Here is a 16560-nt window from a genome sequence, read left to right as displayed (position 1 = left end):
GTCATTCTCCACATAGCTACAGTTCTTTTCCCAACACACAAATCCAATCATTTTACTCTATTTCACTATACCTAACTGCTCATGACCCTTAGGATAAATTATAAACTATGAAATGTGACCTTTTAAGATAGGGTTCCTGCTCTCTGTGATCTCTAGCCTAGTCCCAGAATTCCTCCCTGACACTTCATGCCTTAGCTATGATGACCTACTTTTGATACACTAAATACGCCATTTCTGGTTAATCTTTTTGAGTGTGCAAAAAGTATTCATCTGTCTTGACAAATACTCCATCAACACCATGCCCTCCCCTTTTCACCCCTCTCCACTCTAGTTGGCTAAGTCTTCCTTGTTCATTCCTTGGAATGTCTTTCCTGAGCTTCCAAGACTAGGCTAAGTGTCTTCTCCCAAGTACTCCTACAACATCCTATTTTTAATTTAAATACTAACTATACTGTGTTGTATTTGAACATTTATTTTACTGTCCTCTCCAATGGACCACAACCACAAGTTCCTTGAGAGGGAAACACTGTACCTTGTTCACCATGCCTTCCTATCACCAAGCATGATCCTTGCTAAACAAAAGGCACTCAATAAATATCTCTTGAATAAGTCAAGAAGATACATAACCAAAGAAAGGACGTCTCAAGGCTACTATGCAACAACATAGTAGCCAATTTATTAACTGTGGTATTTCAAAAGCCCATTTATAAATTGGTTTGGGAGTACTCTGAAACACATTTTCTCATAGAAACAATATTACATGCAGTCTATAACTAGCTACTTCCTCCAGAGTCTATTTCATCTATAATGTAGATAAATTATATAATCTATAGTTACAATAGAACCTGACTATGGGATATTATCACTAATGTTTCTGGGGGAAATGTATTAAGAATTCCAACTTGGAATGAAGTTGGAATCATGAACTAATGATTTCTTGCTGCAGCCCAGAAATAGAAATATACAGTTCCAGCTTACATAGGTGGTTGAAAACAGAGGTTCTATTAGGAAGGGAATGAAAAATGACTAAAATAGGAATTGGGGTAGCAAGAATTGGTCTTCTGCTGTCATTAATCTTTGGGCTCATGTTCCAATTTCGAGACATACAACATTTCATTTCCTTTCTTTTCTTTCAAGGATCCTAGGAATTTGGTGCCAAATTTGTTGATGATTGACATTTCTCTGACATCCAACTAGGGTTTCTCATCACCGACAAGAAATTATCTAAAAGGCTCTCATAATATACTCTTTATCCTTAAGCAAGCTTCTGTACTCAATAAGTATTAAGTACTATGAAAGCTAAGTTAAGCAAGCAAGCAAACAAACAAAACCCCAGCTATTAAATCTAGGAAAAACAACAGTTGTCAAATAAAAGAAATGTAATTATAGCTCAACTGTGAAATGTTTAACAAAGTCATTATATTGTAAACAATGAGCACTGATCAAACCAAAAATTTTAACATGGGAAAATGGAGCAGGGAGAAATGTATTGCAAATATTTTCTTCCAATCTGTATTTTACATTTTCATTTTCAAAACAATGTGTTGTGTATATGATACCTTTTAAAAAACACCATAAGTTTTAACATTTTCAGTCCCATTTTTTCCCTTTAAAGTGTTTTTTTCATCCTATCTAAAAAAATGTCTACCCAAAGGTTGGTAATATTTTTGTTTATGTATACTATTAAAAGTTTTGAAAATTAGCCAGTGCCTGGATGGCTCAGTTAGTAGAACATGTGACTCTTGATCTTAAGGTCTTAAGTTAGAGCTCCATGTTGGGCATATAGTTTACTTTAAAAAAAGAAATAGAAAAAAATCTTTAAAAAATAGTTTTATGGATCAGTTTTTAAAAAAGGTTTTATTTACTCCTTTATTTGAAGAAGAGAGAGACAGAGAAAGAAGGAGCATGAGTGGGGGAAAAGGCAGAGGGAGAGGGTGAAGCAGGCTCCCCACTGAGTAGGGAACCTGATGCAGGGCTCGATCCCAGGAGCTGGGATCATGACATGGGTTGAAGGCAGACATTTAACTTTCTGAGCCAACCAGACACCCTATATAAATCAGTTTTTACATTTAAGTATATAACCCACTTCAAGTTAACTTTTACGAATGGGGCAAAATAATGGTCCGAGACCTTCCCTCCTCCTCCCACGGCTATCCAGATTGTCCAAATATTATTCTTTGAAAAGACTATGATTTCCCCATTGAGTTATCTCATCCCCTTCCCTAACATCAATTGATAGGTCTATTTCTGGACTCTCTTCTCTGGTTCACTAATCTAAATGGCTATCCTAATGCCAATATCACAATGTCTTAATTACTGTAACTTTATAGGAAGTACTTATATCATGCAGTGTGAATCTTTCAACTTTGTTCAAGATTAATTTGGCTGTAAGTCCTTCGTGCTGCTTCATGAATTTTACTGTCAGCTTGTTAGTTAATTTCTACCAAAGGCCACAGATTTTGATTAGCATTGCATTGAAAATTTACAAACACATGGCACCTTAACAACACTAAATCTTCCAATACATTAACATGATCTATCTTGTCATTTATTTAAGTTTGCTTTATATTCTCTAGATGACGTTTTGTAGTTTTTGGTGCATACACTTTGTTGAATTTATCCCAAAGAAGGTCATGTTTATTGATGTTATTGTAAATTGTATTTTTTAAATTTCAACTTTCAATTTTTTATTGCTAGTATATAAAACTACAAATGATTTTTGTATATTGAATATGAATCCTGAGACCTTGATAAATTCACTTAATTCTAGTGGCTTGAAGTGTTCCTGGATTTTCCATGTGGACAATCATGTTGTCTCTAAATACAGACAACTGTACTTATTCCTCTTCAATCTGTGTACATCTTATTTGTTTTTCTAGCCTTATTACACAGTTATAAGAACAATATTGAACCATATAGTGTTGAATAGAAGCGGTGAGAACAGACTCTTGTATTGTTCCTGATTTTAAGGGAACAGCCTTCCATCTTTGAGCACAGAGTATGATGTTAATTAAGTTTTTCATAAATGCCTTTTATTTGGATGATAAAGTCCCTTTCTATTCCTAGTATGCTGAGAGGTTTTATCATAAATGAATGTGGCAAGGAAACTGTTTGAGCTCTGAGGTTGAGGATAAGGGAGTACGCTACTGGCTGAGAATAGGTGGATTGGACTGCTGGCTTGATTCTCTAACCAAGTGAGAGGCTAGAATGGGTTCCACAAGTGTCTGGATTCTCTGGTTAGGCTGACTAGACGATCAGGTTTGGTTCAGTAACAGATGGGGTTACGAATTAATTTCCTTGCCCTACAAGGCAGAAGGATGGGACTCGAAGTCTCATTGGGGACCCAAATCAGGCAAGAGTATATACTAGTCAGGTGAGGCCATCGGTTTTACTGTGGAGATGAGGAAAGCCATAGGCTGACTTCTGTGATCGAATGCGACTGTAAGCAGAGTTGTTGGATGGGCTGTGCAGATACTGTATGTTCTTGTAAGGTTTCCTGGTCCCGTGGGCTGGAGGCTATATTCTATAATGGGTGGGGCTACAAATTAGTTTCCCTGCCTGAGTGCAATGGAGAAGCAGCTATAATGGTAGTAAAGCTCTTTGTTGTCTTAAACTCAAATTGACCCATGCCCCAAATTCGCTGGCTGAACAGGTCCCTGGCTATGCCCTGCAAACTGTCAATTCTGCTTTCCCTACCCTCGGCTAGGGTGCTTCAGGGCTACATAGCTTCCAGGTGTTCTCGGCAGTCCTTGTGGTCAGATGAGGCCCGGAATTAGAGTGGGTAGGGGTAGTTAAGTCTCACCCTTGCCTCATTTGGAAGGAGTGGGGCTGTTCTGGGCAACTCTCAATTTCCCAGACAGTTTCTCTGGGAGGGTTTGGGAACTACTGTGAGCCTGAGATGTGAATTAAGACCCCTGCCTGTGTTTAGCACAGGAAACTTTATGCCTAGAACTGGCTTTGCTCTGGGGACAATCAGCTTGGCTCATTTGCCTTTTGGCTTGAGAACTGCTGCATTGCTTCCAGATGTTTTCACCAGTTCTTCTGGTCAAATGTAGCCAGAACACTTCCTCTACAGCAAATGGGAGTATGACTCACTTCCTTGCCTGGGCATGGGGAAACTGAGCTATGGGGCTGGCAAAAACCCTCATATGAGACTCTGAATCAAGCAGATCTGCACCCTGCCAAGCTTCCGGGTCAGAGTATGCTACCAATGTGGTTCTGTACTCGAGAAAAGTAACCCCATGACAATAATTTGGGTGCTGCAGGTGCAAACTTGGTCTGCCAAGAGTTAAGTGCTGGTTATTGCAAGAGCCTTTACGCTTTCTGTCACTGTCAGTTTCCCAGTGGTTGAGCCTCACAAACTCTCCTGCAATCCCCATGGGTAAAGATCAGAGTAGTGGCTCTGGCAAAGCAACCCACAATCCCGGGTGATGGGGAGGGGTGGGATGAGATGGTGGTGCTGGTGTTTCCCCATCGATTTTCTTTTCCTGCTGGAAGAGCCAGAGGCTCAGGGTGGGATCTCCCTGAGTGGTGCTACATTGGTCTGAGGACATGGCAATGAGGTCAACATGTAGCCACTACTCTTATCCTAGTAATGTAGTCTGTCTTGGTCTTTAGGATACAGGGACATGTCTCAATTTCACCCCTGTGTTCTAGGATTCTCCTAGGAGTACCTTCTTCCTGAAGAGTCGTTAGTTATTGTTTTTATGAGGGGAACCAAAGTCAGGAACAATCTATGCTGTCATCTGAGAGATCTATAAATTTCCTATAATCATGGTAATAATCTACATTATCTGATATTACAGTTCTACTTCAGCTTTCATTTGATTATTGTTTGCATGCTTTATCTTTGTTCATCCATTTACTTTCAACTTTCAGCCTTCATACTTAAAAAGAACTTTTTGCAGATATCATGATTTATGCAATATGATAACTTCCTACCATCTACTTGGTGGGTTTAGATCATTTATGTTTAATGTAATTATTGATTGAACTAGCTTAAAACTTAATATCTTGTTGTCTTCTGATTGACCCATCTGTTCTTTGTTCCTTTCCTTTCTATTCTGCATTCTTCTGGATTAATGTAGAATGTTTTCTGCTTTGGGTTACTATATTGAGTCCCCTATATGTACATTTTAAAACTTTATTGTGAAATACTTTTAGATATACCAGAGGTTGCAAAAATAATAGAGTTCATGCATAACCTTAACATAGCTTCCCTAATGATAATTTCCTATATAATATTGTGATCAGGAAAGTGACATTTGTATAATAATATTTTCTACCACTAAAATTCCATTGTTTTGAAAATGTTATAAATATGGTGTCATGATATATGAAAACTTTTTGAGACTGGCTTCTTTCAATCAGAATAATGCCTTTAGATTCTTCTAATTTGGGGCGCCTGGGGGGCTCAGTGGGTTAGGCCGCTGCCTTCGGCTCAGGTCGTGGTCTCAGGGTCCTGGGATTGAGTCCCGCATCGGGCTCTCTGCTCAGCGGGGAGCCTGCTTCCCTCTCTCTCTCTCTCTGCCTGCCTCTCTGTCTACTTGTAATCTCTCTCTGTCAAATAAATGAATAAAATCTTAAAAAAAAAAAGATTCTTCCAATTTACTGGGTTTATAAATAGTTCATTCCTTTTAATTTAGTATTCTATTGTATGCATATACTACAATTTAAGAACATATGGGTTATATCCCAGTTTTTGGCTATAAATAAATTTCCATAAAGGAGTCTGTGTAAACCCAAGTTTTCATTTCTCTAGGATAAATATCCAGGACATTTAGATTTTTTATGATTACATTTTATCTTCTCTATTGGCTTATAAGCTGATTGAAATAATTTTTTTATTCTGTTTTTTTTTTAATTTCTAGCATTTCCATTTTACTGTCTTTAAAATACCCATATTTCTTCTGAAATTCCCACCTTTTCATGCATATTGTTTATCTTTGTTACCAGATCACATAACATTATTCATAGCTTCCTAAAAGCCCTTGTCTAATAGTTCTACAGTCTAGGTCACTAATCAATTTGGTTTTATTGATTGCTTTATCTTTTGAGAATATATTAGTTTCTTAAAGTTGCTTTTTTGTTTATTTCATAATTTCTATTATGTGCTAGAAATTATGTGTAGAAGAACAGGACAGTCTGAAATAATTGGTATTTATACACTCAGGTATTTTGTGGAGGGGATCAGGGTGATAGTGTGGGTAGGAGAGAATCTAGTCATTACTGAGTTTTATTTAGGTTCCCTTGTATTTAAACTCTCTTTTTGTTACATTTACTCTTAGTACACTAAAAACTTTGGACTCCCCCAGCAAGAGGATGCTTCTACCTTGTGATAATGTATGTCATGCGTTCTTCTACTGCATTCTCAGCTTCCAGTAGTTCCTATATGCCTGCACTATACACAGGTGTTTCTCTCCCCCAAAGGTAGGCATAACTGGGTGATTTCTCAGTGCTAAGTTCTTGGTAGGGGGCAGGGGACATCTTTGGTCTCTACAGCCAATTCAATGTAAGGCAGTCTCCTTGATCCAGCTGAGACTTAAAGGTGGCACTTTTGGGGAGTTTCTCTCTCTTTCCCTGACACCACACTATGTCTATGGACAGTACTGGGCAGGACCAAAAGAATGTGAGAAGACATTTGCAAATGTCTTATCAGATAAAGGGCTTATATCCAAAATCTCTAAAGAACTTATCAAACTCACCCAAAGAACAAATAATCCAATCAAGAAACTGGCAGAAGATATAAAAAGGCATTTCTGCAAAGAAGACATCCAAATGGCCAATAGACAAATGAAAAAGTGCCCCACATCACTCAGCATCAGGGAAATACAAATCAAAACCACAATGAGATACCACCTCACACCAGTCAGATTGGCTAAAATTAACACGTCAGGAAAAGAAAGATGTTAGCGAGGATGTGCAGAAAGGGGAACCCTCCTACACTGTTGGTGGGAATGCAAGCTGGTGCAGCCACTCTGGAAAACAGTATGGAGGTTCTTCAAAAAGTGGAAACAGAGCTACCCTATAATCCAGCAATGCCCTACCAGGAATTTACACCAAACATACAAATGTAGTGATCTGAAGGGGCACCTGCACTCCAGTGTTCATAGCAGCAAGGTCCACAATAGCCAAACTATGGAAAGATCACAGATGTCCATCGACAGATGAATGGATAAAGAAGATGTGGTATATGTATACAACAGAATACTACTCAGCCAGTAAAAAAAAAAAAAAAAAGAAATCTTGCCATTTGTAATGATGTGAATGTAACTAGAGGATATTATTCTAAGTGAAATAATTCAACCAGAAAAAATCAATTATCATATGCTCTCACTCATATGTAGAATTTAAGAAATAAAACAGAGGATCATAGGGGAAGGTAGGAGAAAATAAAACAAGATGAAATCAGAGAGGAAGACAAACCATAAGAGACTCTTAATCATAGGAAATAAACTGAGGGTTGCTGGAGAGGAGGGTGGTGAGGTGCTGGGGTAACTGAGCGATGGACATTAAGAAGGGCATTTGATGTAATGAGTACTGGGTATTATATAAGACTGATGAATCAGTGAACTCTACCTCTGAAACTAATAATACAGTATATGTTAATTAACTGAATTTAAATAGAAAAAAATAGTTATAAGTACATAAAAATACATGAAAAAACTAGAGTAAATCTAGCAAAATGTATTCAATTAAATTAGGAAACAAAACTGGGAGAAATGAGAGAAGATATTCTTTCCATGGATCAGGAAATTCAGTACTATTAAGAAGTCAATTCTTGGGGCGCCTGGGTGGCTCAGTGGGTTAAAGCCTCTGCCTTCAGCGTGGGTCATGATCCCAGGGTCCTGGGATAGAGCCCCACATCAGGCTCTCTGCTCAGCAGGGAGCCTGCTTCCTCCTCTCTCTGACTGCCTCTGTGCCTACTTGTAATCTCTGTCTGTCAAATAAATAAAATCTTAAAAAAAAAAAAAGAAGTCAATTCTTCCAAATGAATTTATAGATTCAATGCAATTCCAATCAAAAGTTTGCACACTTAATAAGCTAATTCTAAACAATGTATGGAAAAGCAAAGGACTTAAAACAGACAAAATAATTTTGAATAAAGTAGGAGTGAACATCATGTGATTTCAAGCTTTATTAGAAAGGTAGTTTAAAGAGATGCTTTAGTGTTGTCAGATGAGATGTATAGGTCAATGAAACAGACAAGAGTTCGGAAACAGATCAACACATATATAACCAAATGATTTTTTTTTATGAAGGTGTTAAGGTGAGTCAACGAGAGAAAAATGGTTTCCATAATGAGTATCAAATGAAAACTGAAAATCCATAAGCAAACAAAAAATATCAAAACCCACTGGAACCAAAACAAAATAACTAAATCTCTATCTTTAACTTTGTACCACATTAAAAAAAATTAACTCAAAATAGTTCTAGACTTACTTATATAACCCAAAGATATAGCACTTTTAGAAGAAAACACAGAGAAGATCTTTGTGAACTTGGAATAAGCAAAAATTAATTAGGACTGAAATTGCAGAGAACATGAAAGAGAAAATAATAACCTGGACTGTTTCAAAGTTTAACTTCTGTTCTTTTAAAGACAATTTCAAGAAAATAAAGTGGAATATACAGACTTGGAAGCAATATTTGGAAAGACCTATATGTTAAAGTACTTGCTTCTAAAATATATAAAGAGCTCTGGGCACTCAAGTGCCTTGACATGTTGAGCCTCTCACTCTTGATTTCAGCTCAGGTCATGATCTCAGAGTCATGGGATCGAGCTTCCTGTTGGGCTCCATATTCAGTGGGGAGTCTGCTTGAGATTCTCTCTCCTACTCCCTCTCTCACCAACTCCCACTCTCTTTCTTGCTAAAATAAATAAATAAATCTTTTTAAAAAAGAACTCTTATAATGCAATATAAATATGGGCTTGCTATGCACAGACTATATGATATATAACAAATATATGATGTCTATTATAGATAAAAACACATGAAAATATGCTATCACTAGACATTAGAAGAAGGCAAATTAAAACGACAATGAAATACCAGTAAATACTGTGAAAAATTGCTAAAACTAACAAGACTGTCAATACCAAGTGCTGACAAAGATGCAGAACCACTGGGACACTCATGTTGCTACTAGGAATGGACAATGATAACTTGAAAAACAATTTGGCAGCTTTTTATAAAATTTAACCTGTTTCTTCCATATGACCCAACATTCCCACTCCCAGTTATTTACTCAAAGGAAATGAAAATCTGTCCATACAAAAAGACCTGTACATGAATGATTCCTATAGTTACTCATAATGGCCCAAACTCGTAAGATCCCATTACCATTAACTGGTGGAGGGGAAAAAAATTGTTATATATCCAAACACCGAAACATTATTCAGAAATAAAAATGAAGAAACTAATGACATATGCAAAACATGGATCAATATTCAAAAGCTTTATGCTTTAAGCACAAGGCTATATACTCTGTGATTCCATTTTTGGAACTTTCAGGAAAATGCAGAACTACAGTTGTAAAAATTAGATCTGTGACTGCTGAGGTGCAGAAGGCAGGGTGTGAGGGAGATAACTGCAAAGGTGCATCAGGGAAGTTTTGGGCAAATGGAAATATTCTTTATCTTGATTGTACTGGTGATTTACCCTATGTATTTGTCAAGCCTCATTAGGCTATGTATTTTAAAAGGACAAGTTTCACTGAATGTGAATTACACCTCAACATACTTCACTTAAAAAAATTATCTTATATAAAAAATTTCAGAATTGGAAAAGAGTAACACTCATTAGCATGTCTAAGTTCTATCACGCTAGTAAAAACAAGAACGTGTGATGAATCTACTTTATATGCACACTGAGATTTAAAAACTCTAACACCTCTAATTTGCACTTTTAGATAGAATATGAGCACATCTATCTCTGTAGGGAACTAGAATCACAATACCAATTAAAAATGATTGACTTAAATAAAAACATTATTTGTAGCAATTATGTATCAAAAACCACAGAAAAATCTGATGACAAAGATGAATACACGTATGTCCTTTAAATGAGAACATGTAAAGCCTATTATATTCCCTCAACAAAGTGTACCCATATGTTGGAAAAGACCAATATATGGACAGATATAATGGTGTCCATTATAACACTGTTTACTTTGAATATGCCTGAATTTTCCATATCAGATTTAAAAAATTAAATGGATGAGGCGCCTCGGTGGCTCAGTGGGTTAAAGGCTCTGCCTTCGGCTCAGGTCTTGATCCTGGGGTCCTGGGATCGAGCCCCGCATTGGGTTCTCTCCTCGGAAGGGAGCCTGCTTTACCCTCTCTCTCTGCCTGCATCTCTGCCTACTTGTGATCTCTGTCAAATAAATAAATAAAAAGTCTTACAGGGGCGCCTGGGTGGCTCAGTGGGTTAAGCCGCTGCCTTCGGCTCAGGTCATGATCTCGGAGTCCTGGGATCGAGTCCCACATCGGGCTCTCTGCTCAGCAGAGAGCCTGCTTCTCTCTCTCTCTCTCTGCCTGCCTCTCCATCTACTTGTGATTTCTCTATGTCAAATAAATAAATAAAATCTTAAAAAAAAAAAAAAGTCTTACAAAAAATTAAATGGCAAAGACACGTTACAGTATGCAAATAAGCTGCTTAAATAAAAGCATTAAAATACATTAAATAATTTTTATCAAGAGAAACATATGTCTCAGCAATAAGTACCTTGGCAATAGCAGTTTGTTTAAACATGCGAGTAATCAACCCCATGACAGTCTCAGTAGCACCTGAATTTGGAGCTCTCATTAATTTTTCCCACTCTTCAAAGCTGGCATTCAATTCCTATGTGGGAGAAAATAACAATGCTTAGAAATATGGCATAAAGGACAGAAGAACAGGGGCCCTGGGTGGATCAGTCCATTAAACATCTGACTCTTGATTTCGGCTCAGGTCATGATCTCAGGGTTATGAGATCCAGCTCCAACTTGGGGTCGGCACTTAGCAGGAAGTCTGCTTGGGATTCTTTCCCCCTCCTTTTCCCTTCCCCTCTGATCCTTCCCCACTTTGTGCTCTTTCTCTCAACTAACTAACTAAATAAAATCTTTAAAAAAAAAAGAACAATTATTGCAATAATGAATTTTGTCCTTTTTTTTTCTTTGTAAAGATATGAGAACAAATTCCCAAAGATATCAATGTATTCACTTAAAAACATCAATATGGAGAAAGGTGAGTCACATGTTCACACCAAAGGCAGAAACCAATGAAAAGCTGTGGGTGAAAGCCAAGCTCTTTGCTAACATAAATCAAGCAATTAGAGTTTTTCTTAAGGTAAAACATTTTGAAAAGTAAAAATAAAAGTTTATATACATAAAAAAGGAAACAGTGAAAATGTATATGGTAGCAAAGTATTTTCATAACAAGATACGCTTTCATTTAAATATGCATGGAGCACTAGGTGTTATACACAAACAATGAACCATGAAACACTACATCAAAAACTAATGATGTGGGGTGCCTGGGTGGCTCAGTGGGTTAAAGCCTCTGCCTTCGGCTCAGGTCATGATCCCAGAGTCCTGGGATCGAGCCCCACATCAGGCTCTCTGCTCGGCAGAGAGCCTGCTTCCTCCTCTCTCTCTGCCTGCGTCTCTGCCTACTGGTGATCTCTGTCTGTCAAATAAATAAATAAACAAAATCTTTAAAACAAACAAACAAACAAACAAAAACTAATGATGTACTGTATGGTGACTAACGACATAATAAAAACATTATAAGGTTAAAAAAAAAGAAAGAAAATCGGGGTGCCTGGGTAGCTCAGTGGGTTAAATTCTCTGCCTTTGGCTTGAGTCATGATCCTGGGGTCCTGGGATCACCCTGCATTGGGCTCCCTGCTGAGCCTGCTTCCTCCTCTCTCTCTCTCTGCCTGCCTGCTTGTAGTCTCTGTCTGTCAAATAAATAAATAATATCTTTAAAATAAACAAACAAATAAATAAATAAATAAGCATGAGGAATATCAGCTAAATAAAAATGTAATGTAATCATACACTGACTCTTTCACTTTTCTTCCTAATGCTAGAATGGTGGATAAAGAAAATCAGATTATTCCTATTTTATCGGTAACATATTGCTCAATGGTTATAAAATGTCTACCTTAAACGTTCAAGATAAAACTATGCAATAATAAATAGTCTTTGTCAAGTCCTGTCCAGATTTAAAGAAATTTCAGAGAATATATAAGCATGTGCATGCTAAAAGTAAATGTAGATAAGGATTAGGTAAAATACAATTTGACTTTCTAATATATAGACCTTCACATCTTTCAATATGATTAGAGTTTTCTGATCTTCAAGAAGAAAGCTATATCCAAGTTATTCTAGAAGACAGCTCATATTTGAAAAAAAAAAAAATCCTAGAGCAAGAAACATAACTTTGCTTCCTAATTATTGAGCTTTACACCCTATAGGTACTTAGAATTCTTAATACTAAATCTTCATTGCAGTTGAAGTACTTTTATTTTATATTGAGCAGAAGTATTTTTTTTAAATCAATAGGATACTGAATCTTTTCACATTATTTGATGACTTAAAGTTAAATTTTTCATGTTCTCTTCTTGAAATGAAGTTCATATGTTCTATTAATTAACCCCATTTTAAGAAAACAGACTTTTCCTTCTATGAAATACGAATATGTGCAATGTTTCATTAAAATGACTTAAAGACTTTGAATCAAATAAGCATTCTCACCTTGGCAGCTGCTGTTGGAAGATCAAAGGGAATACGCTGTCTGACTTTGGGGGGCAGCTGGGTTAAAACATCAGTCTTCAATCTTCTGATCATTATGTTACTTAATAGCTGATGAAGTTCATTCAGATTTGATGCCCCTCTACAATCCCACTGAGGCCTTCTACCAAAAAATCTGTTAATATGAAGAAAAACTATATGTAGCAAAGCTGAATGTTAGGAATAGGAAAACAATTTATCCAGTGTTTTCCTTTTAATGACAAGGAGCCGTCACACTGTTACTGCTTCTTGTCATTAACACCATACTGTTACTTCTGAATGCAAATCAGTTTCCAAAAGCTCAGCCTGAGAAAAAGTAATGAGTAAGATTACACATTACTCTCACTCATAGAGAATGTTAATTGTCTAAAATACTGTTCACGGTGAGTTAATGCAAGGCTAGAATGAACTAACTTTAAGTATGACTGGAATGTTAGGTGAGCTCAGAAATGGCAATGTGCTTAACAGATCTAGCCCCAACTAGGCACTAACTGCCAAGACGAATATGTGCTGATAACTTTACGTACAACTGGCATTTTAGGTGGGCTCAGAAATGGCAATGTGCTTAACAGATCTAGCCCCAACTAGGCACTAACTACCAAGACACCAGCTAGTCTACACCATAGCCAAACTACCTAAAATGTCTGCCATATCCTCTAAGACGAGCTATCACCCACTGAGCTGTTAAGCACAGCAGATTCATCTCTTGGTGATCGCTTGGCCTTTGAAAACAATGGACAGACAGTAGGAAGATATGGTCCATATATACAATGGAGTATTACTCAGCCATCAGAAAGGATGAATACCCAACTGTTTGTATCAACATGGATGGGACTCGAGATTATGTTCAGTGAAATAAGTCAAGCAGAGAAAGTCAATTATCATATAGTTTCACTTACTTGTGGAACATGTAAGGAATAACATGGAGGACATTAGGAGAAGGAAAGGAAAGGTGAATTGGGGGATATCAGAGGGGGAGGCAAACCATGAAAGACTGTGGACTCTGAGACAGAAACTGGGTTTTAGAGAGGAAGGGGTGAGGGGATGGGTGAGCCTGTGGTGGGTATTAAGGAGGACATGTATTGCATGGAGCACGGGGTGTTATATGTAAACAGTGTATCTTGGAACACTGGAAAAATAAAGTTAAATTAAAAAAAGGAATTAAGGGGCACCTGGGTGGCTTAGTGGGTTAAATCCTCTGCCTTCGGCTCAGGTCATGATCCCAGGGTCCTGGGATCGAGCCCCGCATCAGGCTCTCTGCTCAGCGGGGAGTCTACTACCCTTCCTCTCTCTCTGCCTGCCTCTCTGCTTATTTGTGATCTCTATCTGTCAAATAAATAAATAATATCTTTGAAATAAATAAATAATTTTAAAAGGAATTTAAAAAAAAAAAGGACAGAAACCCACTATGTAAGAGAGAATGGGAAAGAAAACATGGTAAAAAATTTCAACAGATGTTTAGAAGTCAATGCTGACAGATAAGTGGTGACTGACTTGGTAAAAGAAAAGAAGCCATAATGTAAAATGCTTGCGAAAGTGAACATGTCCTAATCTAGAAGTCTGGGAATTGGAAGCAGCAAGCACTGAGAGCAGGTATCTAATGGGTATATTGAACTTAGGCATCAAGATAGCTGGCCTCCTAACATGCCCCTATCATTGTGACAACCGAAAAACTACCCACAAAATTCTGAGTCATCTTCTAGGGGCCTGTATGATTAAAGAGCAGTGATAGAAGACAATTAAGAACAGAAAAACTCCTCGTAGGTTGTAACATGATTACTGATATTAATAAATAAACTACCCATTTTAATGGAATTTGTGTGGTATTTTAGCATAACAGTGTCAATTTGAGATATTTGAAACTTGCTAACAATTTTTTAAATTAAACATATTTGATAACAAATACACAAGAATAGTACAGACAACATTAAAAATATGCACTTAGGGGAGGCTGTGTGGCTCAGTCAGTTAAGGGTCTGCTTTCAGCTCAGGTCATGATTCTAGGACTCTAGGATTGACGCACACGTTACGTTCCCTGCTCAGTGAGGAGTCTGCTTCTCTCTCACCCTCTTTCTCTCTCTCCTCTCTTCCTTCAGCTTGTTCTCTCTGTCAGTCTCAAATAAATTTAAAAAAAAAATTAAGTAAATAAATAAAATCTTTAAGAAAAACCATGCACTTGCATGTAAAATTAATGAGAAAAGTTGAGTGAATAGATGATAAAATGATAGCTACTCCTCAGTTGTGATAAAAAATCATTTCTTGTTTAAAAAAAGCTAAGTGGTGGCATTGTAAAAAAAAGATTTACTAGATTTATTTATATTTGTCATAAATTATATTACTGACAGTTGATTTCCTTTAATGTTTTATGTCTCCATATTAATATTAAAAATTCACACAGTAATAAAAATGGAAAAATAATGTGCCACTACCCAATTACGTCACCATTTTGTCCATTCACAATCATATACGTAGGTTCATTTTGACCTTCTGGTAAAAAAAAATTCTAGTGTTCAGAACTACCAACGATGGGAAAAAGAGGTTGAGTCTTTAGCTTTTTTGCAAATGAAATGTTTACAATTAAAATGAATTATTTCACTTATTCTCCACCTATGCAATATATTCTATAGGACTACAACATGCTAGGTGGAAGTCTTCTGGCACAATTGTTCCCCACTGGAATGGACAGCACACAGATGTCTTCAAACAAGCCAACCACACAGGCTGCACTTGCCTCCTTCAGAGCACCAATACTTGTGCTCTGAAAGGGCATGTCTGTTTAGAAGTCAGAGCAATCTAATTTCAGATGCCACTGTACTTGTAACAGGCTTGTGATAAAAAGGTTATTTCACTTCTTACCCAGGAGAGGATGAACTACTGAGAGAAGCTTTTGTAGCCAGTTACCTCCTGGATACTTTACCACTGGTTGATTGCAAGCCCTATGCTTGGTATGAGCCATGGTTTAGAGAAATCCTTTCTCCCAAAACCCTTCTCCTTAGGCCGGAGTCAGACGGCAGGTTGCAATGACTTTTCTAAAGAGCACTGGCAGGGGACACCTGGGTGGCCTCAGTTGGTTGGGTTCTGCCTTCAGCTTGGGTCATGATCCCAAGGTCCTGGGATCACACATTGGGCCCTTGCTCAGTAGGGAGCCTGGTTTTCCCTCTGTCTGCCACTCCTCCTGCTTCTGCGCTCTCTCTCTCTCAAATAAATAAAATCTTAAAAATTAAAAAAAAAAAAACAATACCAAAACCCACTACTGACAGGATGGTATGCTGAACCTCCTACTTCAAGTTTGGGGTACAAAAGGGAAATGAGATGGGGAAGGAAGGCTAAAAGAAATGCCACCTATAAATGTCTGGTCTCTCTCTGCTAAATTTGATGGTAACTATATATATTTTTGGAGCAGCCTATTCTTTTATTAAAGCAGCTTTATTGAGATGTAATTCATAATGCCATATATAATTCATCCATTTAAAGTATATAACTCAATGGTTTCTCATATACTCTCAGATATGTGCAACCATCACCACAATCTATGTGAGAACATTTTCAACATCTCAAGAAGGAACCCCATAATCTTTAGTTATCACTCCCTTAATCACTGTCCTGCCTCTGAGTCCTAAGCAACCATTAATCTATTTCCTCTCCCAAAAGATTTTCCTAAACTTCCAAATATACAGATTCATATAGTAGATACTCTTTTGTGATTGCCTCCTTTCATTTTTCTTCTTTCAGTGTTTTCAAGGTTCATCCATGCTTTTAGCATGTATTCATTCTTTTTTAAG

The 16560-nt window shown here is 37.3% G+C and overlaps 1 protein-coding gene across 2 annotated transcripts in view; it reads right to left on the bottom strand.

Moving 5' to 3' along the window:
* The window catches only part of ZRANB3 (zinc finger RANBP2-type containing 3), a 334039-nt gene that overhangs the window by 79803 nt on the left and 237676 nt on the right, over positions 1 to 16560 (bottom strand). For both annotated transcript variants that reach the window (XM_059394390.1, XM_059394391.1), the window contains 2 exons: positions 12743 to 12914; positions 10728 to 10844 (listed from right to left, as the gene is read on the bottom strand). In XM_059394390.1, coding sequence (XP_059250373.1) covers positions 10728 to 10844; positions 12743 to 12914 — 289 coding nt within the window. The remainder of the gene's footprint in view (positions 1 to 10727; positions 10845 to 12742; positions 12915 to 16560) is intronic.

Source organism: Mustela nigripes, chromosome 3, assembly GCF_022355385.1.
Source record: "Mustela nigripes isolate SB6536 chromosome 3, MUSNIG.SB6536, whole genome shotgun sequence".
In the NCBI taxonomy this organism is placed as follows: Eukaryota; Metazoa; Chordata; class Mammalia; order Carnivora; family Mustelidae; genus Mustela; species Mustela nigripes.
The sequence above is the reverse complement of the archived record's forward strand: the minus strand, read 5'-3'. Positions and strand labels throughout refer to the sequence as shown.